Source organism: Liolophura sinensis, chromosome 10, assembly GCF_032854445.1.
Source record: "Liolophura sinensis isolate JHLJ2023 chromosome 10, CUHK_Ljap_v2, whole genome shotgun sequence".
Classification (NCBI taxonomy): domain Eukaryota; kingdom Metazoa; phylum Mollusca; class Polyplacophora; order Chitonida; family Chitonidae; genus Liolophura; species Liolophura sinensis.
In genome coordinates, this window is record NC_088304.1 from 3,326,397 (window position 1) to 3,345,049 (window position 18,653).

Sequence of the window (18,653 nt, forward strand, 5' to 3'; positions counted from 1 at the left end):
CCACCCCCCCTTCTAATAATGTTTTATATGATATACTGTCGATACGATTCAAGTATGATTATTTATATCCTTTCTTCTTTAAACTTTGAATGTTTCAAATTGCATTTAGCATAAAGATGACACAGCATTTCCATGGTATCCTCTGGGAGAGATTGTGTAGTATTCGTATTACCACTCTCAACTGGTTTAAAAATATCTGTGTATATTTGTACGACATGTATGGAAATAAACCATATTGTTCTTATTATTACGATTCTACCTTGTCAGTTTTGTTTTTAATACTATATACCATGATGCTTCGTGGCACACGTTAACAAAGATTCTCTCTTCGTCTGAAATAAAAAAAGAACAACATACATGATCATTTTATCCAAAAAACCCGGTTTCACAAACGCCCTTGGAAGTTAGGTTAATTGCATAATTGGATATGGTATAGTTTCTGAAGGACTTGTGAGAGCTACAGAGAAGTCCAGGCTAGGCATAGACCTAGCTGAATATTGGGTATGGTAGATTTATTCAAGGGTGGCCTAAGCTGGCAATTTTAACCCAGAAAACCGTGTACGTCAATCCACTATCAGCCAATCAGCGTCGATTCTGTATCCTCTCATAAGTCAGTAGGATAACCCAACAAAGAATGTTCTTCGGAAAAGAAAACATGGTATAGCTATTGCCGAAGTGTAACATTTATGCCGAAAAACTTTCGTCTCGTGTAAACTGGACTTGACATTTATAATAATGTAAGGGGAGAATTAGATCTATACAACTGAATTGGTCAATGAGACGAGACTACTGTATCACCACCAGGGGATACATTTTTGATGTTGTGTTTGATGAACACCAAACAGTAGTTTGTTTACGTAACATCATTCATTAATAATGGATTGTTTTTCGAGGAACAGTCCTTATTTGCTCTTACGAAAGGCAGAAGGTTTTGTAAAATATCGGAATACATTATTTATCCGTCGCTAAATTTGAAAAAATAACATTTTATCTGTTAAAGTGCATAATTACTATTTTCTGTGTCATATGGTATATGATGTGATTTCATTGTGCCTTGTTCATATTTTAGAATTGTGGTGATTTGCAAAGTGTGTAGCATTTCTTTTCTCTTGTTTTATGCCTTTATCTGTATATATCTGAGTCACATATCCGTAAGTAACCATATAGTGCCAACGCCCTTACAGACTATGGTCGTGCCTTTATATTGCAATTCGTGGTAGAAATTTTTCGGTTTAGAAGAAAATTTAGCAATAATTGAGAACGTTAATCATTAAACTATTGATTGCGGCGACCTGTATAGCGCGGCGTTTTGCTTACCTCACATGAGCGCCAAGATCTCTCCCGTCTTCTTTATCTGTTTGCTTTCTTTATCCTCTTCCTGTTATTTATTTATTTATTTAATCGGTGTTTTACGCTGTACTGAAAATCATTTTACTTATACGACAGCAGCCAGCATTATGGTGGTAGTAAACCCGAGGGAAAACCACGATCATCTACTGGTCACTGGCAGACCTTTCCTCGTACGGCCGGTGAGGAAGCCAGCATGAGCTGGACTTGAACTTACAACAACCGCATTGGTGAGGGGCTCCTGGGTCATTGCGCCGCGCTGGCACGCTTACCACCTCGGCCACGAAGGCCCCTTTTCTGTTAAGTAGTCCTACCAATTACATGCTCCACAGATGCAAGTAAAAGGGGGTTAAGTGTACGATGAAGTAATGAATGTACACACATACGCATAACTTAAGCATAACTTAAACATATGTTTATGTTACTGATAACTATACGTAATTTTTCAACGAGACCGTCAGTGCGATATGACTGCAGTACTGCAGTCACACCAAGTGGTGGGTGGACCATAATTATTTATTCAGTGTAACCGAGCTGCTATACGAGGCCAGTTAATGCTATATCTTTGCATACTGATGAAAATAGCACAGTTCATCTGAATACAGATTTGAAAATGAATTGATTGTGTGAGATGAGTTTTAGTACATTGTCAGTACTGTTAAAGATTACTTTGCTCGAATAATGCTTTATTGTATCGCTAAAACTAGCACTAGCATTTTTAGTCTGTTTGCAGATAAAGTTAATCTTCAATTTCCAGTGATACCTTCAACCTTTGACTCGACCACCTTGCTAATTTAAATTTACGGCTTTTTTTCTGCTGTCTTGGATTCGCACGAAGAAAATGGCGGGCCGCTGATATAGAGTGATGATGACGCCGTGCAGTCTGCCGAATAAACGAGAAAAATAAGAAACCAGCCAATCAAACAAGAAAAAAATTGTCTAACGTCAGCTTCAGATCAGGCGAATGTGTCTGTGAGACAAACGAAATACGGGCGTATCATGTCTTTTCTTTACATGTACGGTCTAAAGGTCATTCGAAATTTCGGAGCAAACGTGGTCGTCGTGGCGGCAGAATGGTGGCGCCGCCTGGTGTCGCTTTTTGTTTGTTTGCACGACGTGGTGAAACTCGTACGCAATTTTTGCATGTAAATCGCATGAACTTTCACCTCAGATTTTCCGAGCTGTCAGAGAGGATTATGACTTAATTTTCCCTACCTGCCAGCTCGGAGTTATTCATTTAACGCGTTAAGCAGCTAATGCCTGGAGCGGGGCATAAGCCGACGACTTCGTAAAGCCGATGGCGTCGCTTTGCGGACTGGCCGGGACTGATTTACCTGGTTAATTGATTGCAAAGGGATGTTAAGTTGCTATAAGTCGACGTGTCATAGACTCGCGTGTTTGTTCTTAACTGTTTCTACCTTTACTGTATTCGGCGCAACACGCTTTAATATCACGGGCTGAATTTGGCGCCAAGGTAAAGCTAAGCGGACCAAGCGCGGGAGGCCAGCGACGAGCTGTCAACGAACGAGAAAAATTTTGTAATCAGCTCAGTCTGTAATCGGATTGTCTTAAACACTCTGCTTGTTTCCGGGTCGCAGGTAGAACTGACAGCGGGGTCTCTCGTAATCTACCGACATCACGTTCTCTGCTTCACCTGCAAAATATCCTTCGGCACAGGAGATTCACAAGTTAATTTTGCGCGTGATCACTCACGAAAACTGGACTCGAAATGACAGTATCTATACCTGATATACCAACTGAAACAAATTTATTGCCGTTTTTGGAGGAGAGTGAGGGTGGGTGGGATTAGGGCGATAAAATAACCGGAGTGTAACGAAGAAACGTATTTTAATATGTAGATTGAAACAAATTTACATAGTCATAATTAACAACCAATGGGTTCAATATGCAAACTAGACCTAGACGAGTTAAGATTTAGGTTTGAACTGTAAATTCATTGAAGTTTGAGTTTAAGCACAAATACAACACATTATGACAGACGTTTCCGTGTTGTGATTTGGTGCCATGTTTAAGAAAAAGGCGCTCAGTACAAGTTCAGTTGTTGGGCGTGTGGTGGTGGAAGGCGTTGGCACAAGATGTTTTATTTCCAATCGTCATAAGACGCACCCATGATATATGTTGGTTAAACGTTAGCCTCGAATAGGGAAACTTTGCCTAGATCCCTACCCCATCACCCACCCCACCCTCCTCCACAGGTGGTCGACAGCGCGTGTGGTCAGTAAAATTGGTTTTAGGTGACGGTCCTGGTACATTACAGAAAAACGATCGCTTCGGTGACGTAACCTTTGAATGGCGGAATCAGAGTTCTGAGAGCTGGGATCAAACCTGGGTCTGTTCATGTCAATGATTTGAAGCAGTGATACTTGCTGCTACCTCGCTTGGTGCTCAACACTGAGACATTAGAGCAGGGAAAAACGACTGGTTGACCCGCTGTGAGTATAGCGTGACTGGATGGAGTGTCATGTCTGGTGTCCTCGGTATGATACTTCAGTGGCGGCAGCACTTTGGACTGGCCTTGCCACATATCGTTAGTATACATACGCAACCGAAACCTAGCACCATCAGAGAAAAGGCAACGTACACAGAAGGAAGTACATCGCGGAAAACAAAAAAACAAAAACACCTGAGTAAAACGCAACACGCCATACACGGAAAATGGACCATATGACAGAATGTATCACGGGAAATACAAACGTCTGAGTAAAACGCCACCCACCACACATGGAACATTGGACCGTATCACAGACGCTATGACAGAAAAAAACACAACCTTCTAAGTAAAACGCTACACACCATACACGGAAAATGGACCCTATCACGGCTCAGGAAGTATCACAGAAAACAAAGAATAAAACATCACACACCATACACAGAAAGTATCACAGCAAACACGAACGTGGGAATGAAGCGTAACACGAAAGTATCACAGCAAACACAAACGTGGAAATGAAGCGTAACACGCAGGTAACATAGCAAACACAAACGCGGAAATGAAGCGTAGCACGCAAGTATCACAGCAAACACAAACGTGGAAATGAAGCATAACACGAAAGTATCACAGCAAACACAAACGTAGAAATGAATCGTAGCACACAGGTATCACAGCAAACACAAACGTGGAAATGAAGCGTAGCACGCAAGTATCACAGCAAACACAAACGTGGAAATGAAGCGTAACACGTAAGTATCACAGCAAACACAAACGTGGAAATGAAGCGTAGCACGAAGGTATCATGTGCAAACACAAACGTGGAAAGGGTCCTAAGTGGCTCAGTTGGTTAGCGCGCTAGCGCAGCGTAATGACCCAGGAGCCTCTCACTAATGCGGCCTCTCACCAAGTCCAGCTCATGCTGGCTTCCTCTCCGGCCGTAAGTGGTAAGATCTGCTCGCAGCCTGCGGATGGTCGTGGGTTTCCCCCGGGCTCTGTCCGGTTTCCTCCCACCATAATGCTGGTCACCATAGTAAATGTGAAATATTCTTGAGTAAAACGTAAAAGGGTAAAACACAAATCAAATAAATAAATAAATAACAAACGGGGAAATGAAACTGGTAGGAGATGGCAGATCCAGGGTCAATCCTGGGTCGGGTCACAGCTAAGGCCTTGAAAGAGGAAATTGTAACGTCCTCGCTCGGCGTTCAGCATTAAAGGGATAGTGCAACGACTGGTTAACCCTTAGCAGTATAATGTCTCGGGCGGGGCGCCTTACTTACCTTCGGTAAGTCGCCTCAGTGAAGCAGCACTAGATAAAAGAGCGGTGGAAATCCGTCTCACAGCAAGGAGGCACATTATACACTTTAAAGACTCCTCTGTCGTCATATGACTGAAAAATTGTGAAGTGCGACGTTAAACCCCAAGCACTCATTCACTCACTCACTCATGTAAAACTCTGATAAACAATAGCTTAGGTAAACATCACGGAAATTGTGGCGATTCACAGAGAGAATCTAAGAAAAGAGTAGGGTATAAGGCTACTACAGATAAACATATAGCAGTGGATTCTGCTTAGCTATGATGAGTTGCGTATATGTGGTTTCTAGACACCTGCCACACCCTGGTCCTGAACTATATCATGAAACATGAACTGACGTACCAGTAAACAGAATAAATCTTTGACACTTTTCGATATCTTCAGGTGATATGATAACTATAGGGGTGTGGTAGTGATGGTGGTGAGCTCTCGGAGGCTCAGACGCTGAAAGCGCTGGATACCAGGTTCGAACCCACCTCTCGCTGCATCATTTCGTTTTATTTTAGTCCGGAGGCCTGTCACGAACCTGTTCGAAATCGGTGATTAACGATGGATAGTCCAGTTCTCTCAGTCTGCAAACCTGATCGCCGTTATACAAGTGAAAAATTTGTCATACTACAGTAAATTAGCAAATAAATATTTAGATATCGCCGGCGCTATGCTTTGTTTCCCTTCAGCTGTGATGCTAAATGTAGAAGACGTTTTTTTACATTTTATACTGTCTAATCCTGAACTGTTGTATCTCTTGGCCAAATATACATTTTACAGTCGCATGTCTTTGATAAAACTGGCATTTATGCACTGTTATTTGTATTGTGGCCCGTGTCTAGGCACGCGTTTTTGTTTTAGGCTGTTTTAGAAAATCAAATGAAATGGAAGCTGATAAATCCCGATGATCTGACGAGGAAAGCTTTCCAAATGTCCATCGTGCTTTGTCCCTGGAGAGCACACGCTTAATTATATCAGATTAGTTAAGGCATTTTTCTTACTTAGCAGGCCAGCGAGCCATCATTGTCACAAGGTATTATTTTTTCGACCATTTTCTACATGCTGCATTCGGATGAGAGGGTGTCCTATTGAACAGCTGCCCTGCTAACTAGACAGGTGAAAAGGTGCTCGACCTACGTTACCTGTGGATTGTCGGCGTCTTTGATGCTGATTAGAAAGGAGGGGAGGTCGCGAGCGGCATCCTCATGGCATTAAGATAATTTCCTTAATGGGACAGGTAAGGCCTGACGATAGACATGTTTTCTCGGGCTTCACTCCCATATTAACCTTTCTTGTGAAGTCCATGGACGTTTTTTTCCTGCTCTTTTATGTCCGACTGGTTAAATCGATGGCAACTCGTGCATTTGGTGTTTCCTACGCGCGTTGCTCGCTTAATCGCATTGGGCCCAGGTAATCACTTTACCCCTAAAGCCGAAAATAAACGGATACCTTTGCCAGGTAGGACGCGATATTTCATAGCCCAGGTAAATCAGAGCTTTGATCTCTTTAGCCTCTCCTAGCGACAAACTGGAAGCGAAAGGCTGCGGCTTGTCAGCTGCAATATAAGAAGCTTGGGATCGGACCGAAATGAAACTTCAGGCGATTCTGTCGATGAAGATGAAAACGTCAGGGTTAAATACATTTAAATCGTTATCTTAGAGATTCCTCGTGCGAACCGTAATCCCAAACCATGCACAAACTAATCTGCTAATCTTTGCTTACTTAACGGCTTCCTCGTGACAACTTATAACGTGCATTTCACCAACTTTGATAGCACCTACACATTCTGTTCATTATCGTCTGATCGTTTTTTCTGAATTTTATAACGTTAACTTTAGAATGCACAACGCATGTCTTTTTCACAGACAACTGAGTTCATTGTTTGCGTGGGACTTGTGTGTCAAAACGTCCCAACGCCAAAACGTCTTCTCATTAAAAACTTCCAATGACAAAGTTTCCCGCCGCTAAAACGTTCCTACAGCTAGACTCCTCCACGCCGGCAACGTCCTCATCTACTTCAAAACGTCTCCAGCCCAGACGGCTCCCACACCAAAACGCCGTCGTAAAACGTCTGTGTGCAAAAAATCCCCCAACACAAAGCGCCGCGACGCTAAAACGTTGTCGCGCCAAACGTCCACGCCAAAACCTCCCTAATATCAAAATGTGCTCACGCCAGGGCGTCACCACTCTATAAGGTTCCAAAGCCAAAACGACCCCAAGCTGAACATCTGCGCGACTAAACATACTTCAATGAACCACTACATCCACACACACACACGTCAAAGTCTTGCTGCACGGTCAGAAGGATTGTCTTAGCTTAATCACGTGAAACAAATGAGAAGCATTGTATGTCCACGATCTTTGTTATAAATATCATAAACTCGTTATACAGTTTGTGATAGAAGGAACCAGTGATTAAAAACAGCCCTTGTAGAGTACACAATCTCATCATACGAGATTCCGAGCAAAATTTAGATATGATTTACATCGTGTTCTTTTTATATATGTTTGCACGCTTGGGGGTTTACCTTCGTAAAGTTAACAATTTTTCAGTCATATGACTACGAGTTCTTTTTGTGATATTCTACCTGGGAAAGCCTTGACCTGGACATTGATATGTTTTCATTTGTATTCTTCCACAGAAGGCAGATTTTTCGCTGACATTTGAGATCATAGTAAAAAAAAAACAATTAAAAAGTGCCTTTGATTTTGCACCATCGACATAATTTTTACATATTGATACATTCCATTAATTCCTTCATTCCCTATATCTGAGCTATGCGTTGCCTCTGTTTCTTCTCGTTCGTAGACGAAAATAACCAGTGGGTTTGACACTTTTTGTTGAAAAATAAATAATATTAAAATCATGTGTAAAGAATGGTTTGATCAATTTGACACGACACATTATTTCCTGAATTTTAAGAAGGTTATGTTATTAATGTTATTTTGTTATTAATTCTTGACCATAATATGTGTTTCTGTTCTAAGTTGGTTTGAATGACGCCTGTTCAATTTTCACAGCTAACTCCCTGTTCCTTCACCTAAAATTTAATCTAATTACCGCAGTTAACAGTATGTTGTAACAGACATGTTGGCCCGTCCTTTCCTTCCCTATCTCTGAGTTACGCGTTGCCTCTATTTCTTCTCTTTGGTAAACCGGTTGCCTGACTCTTTATTTCCTTTCTCTGGGTTACATCTTGCCTTATTCCTTAATTTCCCGTCTGTTATCTTACGCGTTGGTCCAAAATTTCCTTAGCTCGACTAAACATGAAGAGCTTATGACACAGCCTCTTCCTATATATATATATATATATATATATATATATATATATATATATATATATATATATATATATATATATATATATATATATATATATATATATATATATATATATATATATATATGTATATTTAGTTACTGTTAACTGGGGTGATTAGTTTCAATTTCAGGTGAAGGAATAGGGAGTTTGCTGTGAAAATTTAACAGGCGCCATTCAAACCAACTTAGAACAGAAACACATATTATGGTCAAGAATTAGCCGCATAGCTATAGCCAATCATGATCATGTATATTTTTCTGCCATTACTCTTACTAACATAACCTTCTTAAAATTCAGGAAATAATGTGTCGTGTCAAATTGATCAAACCATTCTTTACACATGATTTTAATATTATTTATTTTTCAGCAAAAAGTGTCAAACCCACTGGTTACTTTTGTACACACAATGGAGAAGAGTAAACGGCCGGATGTATGATGAGATCCACACAACATGCACGGAAGCAGGCACAGACGCTTCGCCATATGTTGACGATCAGCTCCAAAGCCTCACAACAGGCTCACTTACTAACAGGTACTTTAAACCCTTTTCAACTTCGGGGCTTCTCTCTCGGATCACTTTCTGTTCTCAGCACGACAGCCCATAGTAATCCCCTCCCACGGCCCTCCCTCCTCCCCTTCTAGTGATCAAGGGTCTTTTCAGCCGTTGAAAACAGACATCACATCCGACCGCATCTTAAACGCCGTAATGACCATGGTTTGTCGATGCTAAGAGAAGTCTGTCGCTCCCCATTTGCGTGAGTTTCGTATGATGTCCACGCACATTAGGCGTTTTGCCGGAGCATCTGAACTAGTCAACGTAATGAAAGAGCACGAGGTTGCAAGGATTTTTCACTCTCTGCATTTTTTTTCGTACCACCCCACTAATTAATCGATTGCACAGCCGCGTGAGCTAAGCGCTGAGCGGAGACACAGGGTAACCTTCTCCCTGCCCTCGCTCAGGTCCGCGCCAGGTAAACTGTCCAATCCAATCAAGCGGTCATCTGCTCGCGCTTGGATGACGCTAGACTCCTGCAGAGAACGAGGATTTCTCCACAACAAGGCAAAAGGAAAGTGGATAATGGCGATGCACCGACAGATCTCTTTGTTCTACCCAGGGAAGGCTTTCTATAATTTAACTCACTACCTAATGGTTTTTTCTTGCTGCTGATATAACGGTTTTTCTTCATCTAGCCGTACACGAAGTTCTTTGTCAGGATTCCGCCTCCACAGGAAGTTGGCTACCTGCTTTAATAAAGGCTAATTAACGGGCAGGTAAAACTCGTGACAAAGTGTTTACCTGGCCAGGTAGGTAGAAAACACGCATAAAAAATTGTTGACGTCTTCTAAAGATTTTTTGAGACGAAAATAAAAGTAAAACACGTGAGGGTACATTTAATATACCTGTTACACGTGAAGCATGCTCACCACAGGTGAGCAAAAATTAAATAAAAGTAAAATTGACGGAAAAAAATTCTCATGTCACGATGGTTATTTGTGATATAAATCTGTGCCATGCAGTTTCATATCCAATAGCAATCAGACACTAAACATCCTCAATGCTTGTCTGTATGAGTTATTATGTGTGATTATGCTTTGAACATAGGGAGATGTGACCTATGGAACATCAATCATTGATATGCTTTATAGACGATATCCCTTGTGTGTATTTCTTAACGTTTATCATAGATGTAAATCCCAGTTGATGATGAAACGGCTGTACATCTGAAATAAACTCAAATAGCTCAAAGAAAGAAAACCAACAAAAATAATAAAAGAAATGGCATTTAAGACTAAACAAGAGAACAGACGTGTAAATAAGACACAAGAGTCAAACCAGTCCAAAAGTTTATAGCCAATTATTTAGACATTTTCATCGTCTCTTTTACGCAAAATATTCTGATCTAACCTACACCGTGCTTATCATATATGTAGAGTCTAAGCGTCAAGCTCAACAATCATGTGCTACTCGTAGGTTATGAAATGCATTAGACTACAGCATACGGCGAGTAAAACCAGAGCGGCGACGATCATGTGGATAGTTGTCAAATGGGCACTTGTTACCGCTGAAATCCGGTATATTGAGAATTTATCTCAGTTAGGTTTTGTTTACCTGTTGATTTGTTTATTTTGTTGTACTCAACAATATTTCACTTATGTGACGGCGGCTAGCATTACGGTGGTACTACCAAGTATGGCCGAACCACCCCCATCCGCAGGTTTTTCCCGTTGATGTAAATGTTTAAATGCAGTAATTTTCCAAGTCAGTAATCACAACGGCAATTCTCATAACAACCTAAAACACAATTTCCAAGAGGAATGTGCGAGGATTAGTTTTATATTTAGCAAACAAAACTGATAGCATGTCATAGAGAAGATCTTCTTGAGTACGGCGTAAAACACCAATCAAATAAATAAATAAATAAATGTAATAGAGAAGAAGTACTCAGTTTTCAGTGGAGCAGGAAGGCTGTCGATACTCTAGATGTGGCATACAGATCAAATTTCAGACTCGAAATCCGTTAATAATTTCCAGGTCGAATACAAATATTGGTATCTGGGTCGCACTTCGATTGTGGTGTTCAGGTAAGCACTACGTTTTTGTTAAACTTGTGCTGCATCACAAAATCATTACCAAATAGACACTGGACATGACTCAGTACTTCAAGTTTTATGTCGACCAACACGACGAGAACTTTCATTTTCCTCTTATTTATTTCTACGATTTATTTATGTACTTAATTCTTGTTTAACGCCTCACTCAAGAACTGTTCACTCATAACATGGCCGTCAATATTATGGGTTGAGGTAAATGGAAGTTCCGGGATAAACCACCATGCTACTGGCATGTTACTGACGAGACTACGCTAAACGGTCACACAACTTATTGTCAACAAGGTCCAACGAATAGAGAGAGCTGGGAATCTACAAATTCCGTGCCTGACAGTGGTCAGTGTGTTAGCGCTGTAGAATGGCCTCGCAACAGGTCTCTCAACAACGAAATCGCAACGCAGTTCAAGTTCAGCTCATGATGGTTTCCTTTCCGGTTTTACATGAGAAAGTCATGAAGCTACCTGCTGGTGGTTGCGGGTTCCCTTCGGTTCTCTCTGTGCATAATGCTGGCCGCTGTAGTATATAGGTGAAATATTTGTACGGAGTAAATCACCAATAAAATAATTAAATAAATCGAGCTATCAAACAGTGACCATATAGGCATCGAGTTCTAAATTATATAATATTGCAATTTATAAAGTTTCGTATTGTTACAAGGGCTACTGCCCCTAATGCTGAAGTTAACAATCGCTGTGTGATATTTTAATTTACAATGTTTACTTTGTTGCCACAATTTGCAATGTTTCTCTTTGTTGCAACAATTTACAATTTTTAATTTGTTGCCACAATTTACTTTGTTGCTACTATTTGCTTGATGTAGTAAATTATAACTGTTTAATAATGCTGCATCTTACAATGCTAACTTGATGCTACAAAGTGCAATGGTGGTTTACATTGTTAAAATTTGTTTATAGCTGCTCTGTATTACAATTTGACAGCGGTTTTCATTGATATAATTTTAATGCTTTATTGATGCTACTATCTGCAATGATTGTGTAATGTTACAAGTTGTAGTACCTTCTTAATGCAACAAGTTATAATAGAGAAAGAGCTGTAAAACCCGCCACAGCTTCCAGGTCTTATTGATAAATGATTACGCATTATCATTTATTAGCACAGCACAATGACCCAGTTGCCTCTGACCAATGCGCTCGCTGTGAGGTGAAAGTCCAGCTTTTGCTGGCTGCACCTTCCCCCCCCCCCCCACACACACACACCGGCCGTACGTGAGAAGGTCTGCAGCTGCAGCAACCTGCGTACTGTCTTAGATTTCCCTTTTTCTCACAAAATATCCCCTTTTTTCCCCACCACAAAATACCGTCGTCGAGTAAGTGAAATATCATTGAGCGCACGGCGCAAAACACCATGTAATTAAATAAGTAACTAACTCAGTAACTCAATAAATCAAGTCAGTAAATCCTGATTTGTTGTTAGAACCTGAGCTCAAACCTTTAAGATGACCGAAAGAGATTAATCTATGTCCCATGTATCAATAAATGCTTAATTCCGTAACCTCTGTGAACGTCCATGTTCCCTCATGTTGTTCTAATGTTATCTATGGCTGAATATATATGGTTCCACTTCGACGCTTTCTAAATAATGTTTGTTTACTTTAATGAGGGTGTAGCGCCATATTGAAGAATAGTTCGTAATATGCTTAAATACCACGAGGATTTAAGGGAATACAGCAAGAGTAAGGTTATGTAGATTCACCGTGGAAAAATGTTAATAAAAATCTAAATTTTTAAAAAAAGTTTCTGAAAATCTGACATAAAAAGCAATAAAGTATTAGAATTTTAAGGCGAGATTAAGAGCACGCCTTTACATTATATGGCGTCGTCACAGATAATTTTTGAAAGTTAAAAAAAATTTTTTTGAAAGCTTGTGAAAAGCATCGTGTAACGTGCATTATAGTACAACTGTGGAGTTGTTTTGATCGTAAATATAAATGTTTCAGATAAATGTTTAAGATAAAAAAAGAAAACCTCATGACATTGATGACATCTACCGGTTTTAATATGGTCCATAATCTCCCTTTTAGAATGGGGATAAATGAAAGCATTCTGTTCGTGTTAAGTCTTTTCCAAAAAAGGTAAAACCAAGTGACGATGATTTCATTCTGTGTTGTCTTTTTTCTTTAAGAACAAACTATATTGAGCGCTGTCGGAACATAATGCTGAAGACACCTGAGATGACACTCTAAGCAGCCACTGTATATTAACACCATAAATGACACCGAGGCAGTAACAGTATATCAACATCATAGGTGACACTCCAAACCGTCACAAAATATCGACACCATACGTGACACTGCAAGTAGTTACAGTATATCGACACCAGACATGACACCCAACGCAGTCACAGTATATCGACATCATACATGACACCCCAAGCCGTCACAATATATCGAGACCAAACATGACACCCAAAGCAATCACATTATATCGTCACCATACATGGCACCCAAAGTAGTCACAATATATAGATATCAGATATGAAACCCCACGTAGTCACAGTATATCGACACCATACATGACATCCCAAGCAGTCACAATTTATCGACACCATACACAACACCTCAAACAATCAGAGTATACCGACACTAGACATGACGCCTTAAGAAGTAACAATATATCGACACCAGACATGACGCCCAAGCATTTATTAATTCTGTTCGTAAAAAACGTAAAGCCAAGTGACGGTGATTTCATTCTGTGTTGTCTTTTTTCTTTAAGAACAAACTATATTGAGCGCTGTCGGACTGGAACATAATGCTGAGGACACCAGAGATGACACCCCAAGCAGCAACAGTATATCGAGACCAGGCATGACATCCCAGTCTTGATATATCGACACTAGAAATAACATCCCAGACAAACAGAGTATATCGACACCATACATGACATCCCAAGCAGTCACATTATATCGACACCAGACATGACACCCCAAGCAGTCACAATATATCGACATCATACATTACACCCCAAGCCGTCACAATATATCGACATCAAACATGACACCCCAAGCCATCACATGATATCGTCACCAGACACGATGCCCAAAGCAGTAACAATACACAGACACCAGACGTGGCACCCCAAACAGCCTCGATATATCGACACCAGACATCACACCCAAGCAGTCACAGTATATCGACACCATACATGGCTCCCAAAGCAGTCACAGTACATACACCAGACATGACACCGCAAGGAGTCAGTAAATCGACACCAGACATGGTGCCCCAAGCATTTACAGCATATTGGCACCAGGCAGACAAGTATTTGGCCAGTCTCTCTTATGCAGAGAAAATAGCTATGTTGATTGCCAAGAGATATCTGTTCCGGCGATACGGATACTGTGACGTTTGTAACCACAAGCAAGTTAGAATTAAATGGAAATCATACACTGAAAACATGTTGTTTGATGCTGCTCTTCTTCTTGTTTTCTTTTTGTGATAAGTCTTACATTACTTGTGCTGTTAAAATTATTTCACTGTACAAGAAATACGTTAAGAAACAAGTAGGTAAATGAATAAATAAATAAATAAATAAATAAATAAATAAATAAATAAATAAATAAATAAATAAATAAATAAATAAATAAATAAATAAATAAATAAATAAATAAATAAATAAATGTAGATGATGTACATGCATCATACTTTCAAAGCTCCTGCGATAAAAACACAAAATGCGCTAGATCAAGACCCTGAACCTGATTAACGAAAAGTGCGCTGTGGTTGAAATTGCATATAAGATACATTAAGTACACTATATCGAGGTAGAACCACAAAATTAGCCCATAAAATCAATTTACTGACTGGGGTTGAAGACGCACCAAAGATATTTTCACTTATACTACTGTAGTCAGATTTAAGGGTGAAGAAAACTGAAGTTCACGAAATAAACCACCGCACTTCGACAGGTAGGTGAAAAATCGCCTGACTTCAAGCTTCGGCCGATGCAGCGAAAGCTGGATTCGAACACGCGACCTCACTGATCACAAACCCAGCACCTGAAATGAAACTGGAACTGAACCAGCAAGGAACGGATTTTAACCTGCAACTTATTTGTTCAACAACAGGTCAGTTGTGTCGAGACCAACGCGTTACACGGAAGAGCTAGCGAGGGCCATGTCTATACATATCTATATATAAAGCAACACAAAAGTATAACCATTTTTTGTTTGTTGAAATTTTCTTTTTATCTCGCTTTAACATGATGGTTTTGATACATCGCAAATGCTATTGCTTTTACATTGGGTATAATGAATTAATTGAAAAACAAAAGAAAAGAACATAATAAGAAGAAAAAAAAACAGTGAGATTCTGGAATTTCTGGAATACAGTTTGACTTATTTTGTATCACGATACATTGGAACAAATGACTAATCCACGACACATTTGACTGATAAAGGAATTTTCCCTTGAGGATAGGACACGTGACCAGCATCAGACGCCATACAGTTTTATTAAAGAACTTCACGTAATATACCATCACACTGACACACTTGCGTACATGCGCCAAAAATTTTACTGAGTTGTGATGTGTATACAGTTAACATTTATTTCCTTAAAAAGCGACAAACTCCTAAGCAATTCGATAGGAGGAATAAAAAGAAAACGAAAAACAAATGATATCCCTGCGTATAAGGAGTTCTAATCTCGTGTGCATGAGGGAAATCCATGAAAAGCACCCTCAAGCTTCATTATGCCACAGACGGAGCGAGAATCTAATAAATATGTATAACCTTCGGTGACTAGAAGAGTATATACCCGCGATATACAAAGAAAAACTCGATGAAAGGCGCACATTCCTCTGGCAATCACAATAAAGTCATAGATTTAATGAATATACATCAGACCCTGGCTTTTCCCCATCCCACCCAATCCCCATCCCCCATCACATCTATCCCCACATACGCACACAGCTCCACCCCCTTATGCCAACACTCCCTCATGAACACGGAGGGGAGTAGCATTTGCATTACCCTTCTCCTTTGTCGTACGATCGTGAGGGTAAACTTAGCCCTTCGGATCGCCGTGGTTTATGTATGTCCAACCCATTTAACAACCTCTCCATATGCTTGAGTTCACGACCAGAAGTGCTTTCCCTGGACGACGAATGCGTGTGCGGATGCGCATGAGCATGCGTACTGGGTGGAGATTTGCTGACTCTTCCGGGAGTGACATGAGCACTGTGGTGATTGTCCATGTGTTGAGACAAGTTGTTTCCGGGTCTCAGGGAGCCCGAGGCTGACGGTGGAGAACACAAATGATGGACGGTGGACGAAGGACATGAAGCTGCTGAGGAACGAGTCGAATTTTGAATGTTATAAGGAGAAAATCTGCTCTTTGTTCGAGAATTGAGCACTGGCCCCAAAGACATGCCGGGCAAAAGTTGGGTGGAGTGGTCCCCGAGTCCCATCACTGATCCCAGCATGCCGTTGGAACAGAAGAGTTGCGGGTGGGATGGGTGACCACCCATATTTAGTAAGTTCTGGGCAATAGCTGCTTGGGTGTACGTAGGTGACAGACTGGATAAGTCTATTCCGGACCCGGTAGACGCCATGTTGTAGTAAGGTAAAGTCAATAGGCTTTCGTTGTGAAAATGAGGTGCACCGTTGTTAAGAAGCATGTGACCGAGCTGGCTGGAAAACGGACTGGAACCATCCGGATAAGCCGAAGGGTATAGAAATGAAAATGGCGGCGGACACAAAGGGCCGTTAATCCGCGGAGGGATTTCCTCGACGGCTGGTTCACCCAGACGACGCTCCGGCTCCGGCGTACTTGACTTCTCGCTTTCTGATTTGAAATCGTTGCTCCGCGTCGGACTCAGGCTCTGCAGTCTCTCTACACGCTGCTCAATACTCTCCCGGTCTGGATACAGATTTCGCTCCCTTGAAGAGACGTCTTTGACGTCTGGTTTCATGAGAAGAACAGGCGGTTTACCCGAATTATCTGGAACCATGTTTGGTGATTTGGAACCCTCTTCCATGCTGTTTGGACTGGTACATGGGTCTGGAGATTTTCTTGTTGGAGCCTCCTCAATTTTATCTCTCTTATCCTCCGATGGATTAGGTGCATCGTGACCGTTCACGGAATCTTCATTGTCCTTCTTAGCTTTTTGATGCTCCTTGTCTCTGTCATATTCGGGTACAAGTTTGTCGTCTGAAACAGAAAATGAAATAAATGTTGAAAAAAGCATAACATAGCAAAAAAAATCACATGCGGTCAGTACCACAAAACCAAAGGAAAGCGTTTATTCTGCTTGCAAATATGCCACAAATAGGAGGCAACTCAACGCCATCCAAAATGTAAACTACATATGACAGCAGAATTGATGACAAGCATCGTGGGTTCATCAAAAATATAAATATATTGGTTAACTAGACGGATGGCATTGTGGGTTCATCAAAAATATAAAATATATTGGTTAACTAGACGGATGGCATTGTGGGTTCATCAAAAATATAAAATATATTGGTCAACTAGACGGACGGTATTGTGGGGTTATCAAAAATAATAAACATATTGATCAGCCAGACGGATGGCATTGTGGGGTTATCAGAAATATTAAATATATGATTTGGTCAAAGAATTTGAGGAACAGCACCGTAAGTTTCATCTAACATGTTACATATACAGAGTAGAAAAACAAAATTGCAGGCTCATCGAAATATAAAACAGGGCTTATGCAAACGTATAAAATATATAGGTTAATAGAGTTGATGAACAATATCATCGACAAACGAAACACTGGGCAATATTGTTGGTGAACAATACTGTAAATTCTTCAAACGTGTAAAACATATTGGTTAACAGAGTTCATACACAGCATCACAGGTTAATAAAACCTAAAAATTTCTGTCATGGTAGACTTATCAAATACACAAAATCTACAGACCAATGAGAATCATCAACAACATCGTACGTTCACCAAACACATAAAATATATTGGTCAGTAAAGTTCATGGGAGGCATTGCGCGTTCTATAATCATATTAATGCATTGTCAATTTAATCTTTTTGCGACTACTCTTCTCAGCTAACTAATTTTCATGTAAATGTACTAATTTTACTTCGTGGCAAGACAGTGGTGTCTCACTGAAAAATATCCTTGAGGGTTTCACTAGGTTTTGTAATTTCAGCTGAGTGGGACTTTTAGGATTTCGTCTGCAGTTCCAGGTTTCTGGCGCATTCACTTACGTGGGAGTATACACTTTAAGGACTTCGACTTCGTCATTCACTCACTTGGCAGTATGGACTTATCACGCTATAAAGGTCTTCCTGTCGTATGTATCAATAGCACAAAACCCACAAAGCGGTCTGGATTTTCACTATTTTACTTTTAAACTTTAATTACAAGCTTCGCAACTGGTGTTTTAAGTTGTTTGGAAATCTGCCATGCATTGTCTTAATGTATTTATATATTAAATGTAATGGCAATACATCATTTTTAGAATTCTCGACCAGTGACGTCTAATATATTGCACATGATATCATTGCACAATTTCTTTTTTACATAATTATTGTTAAGCCAAGCTGTTTAAGGTGCATATAATTCCTACTGTTTAAGCATTTACATGAGCAGTTAGAATAAAATTGACAAAGA

General features: G+C 40.3%; 1 protein-coding gene across 2 annotated transcripts in view; it reads right to left on the reverse strand.

Moving 5' to 3' along the window:
- Nucleotides 1–15,962: 15,962 nt before the first annotated feature.
- LOC135476691 (T-box transcription factor TBX2-like) overlaps nucleotides 15,963–18,653 on the reverse strand; it is a 41,301-nt gene continuing 38,610 nt past the window's right edge. For both annotated transcript variants that reach the window (XM_064756802.1, XM_064756803.1), the window contains one exon: nucleotides 15,963–17,210. In XM_064756802.1, coding sequence (XP_064612872.1) covers nucleotides 16,027–17,210 — 1,184 coding nt within the window. In that variant the 3' untranslated portion in view covers nucleotides 15,963–16,026. The remainder of the gene's footprint in view (nucleotides 17,211–18,653) is intronic.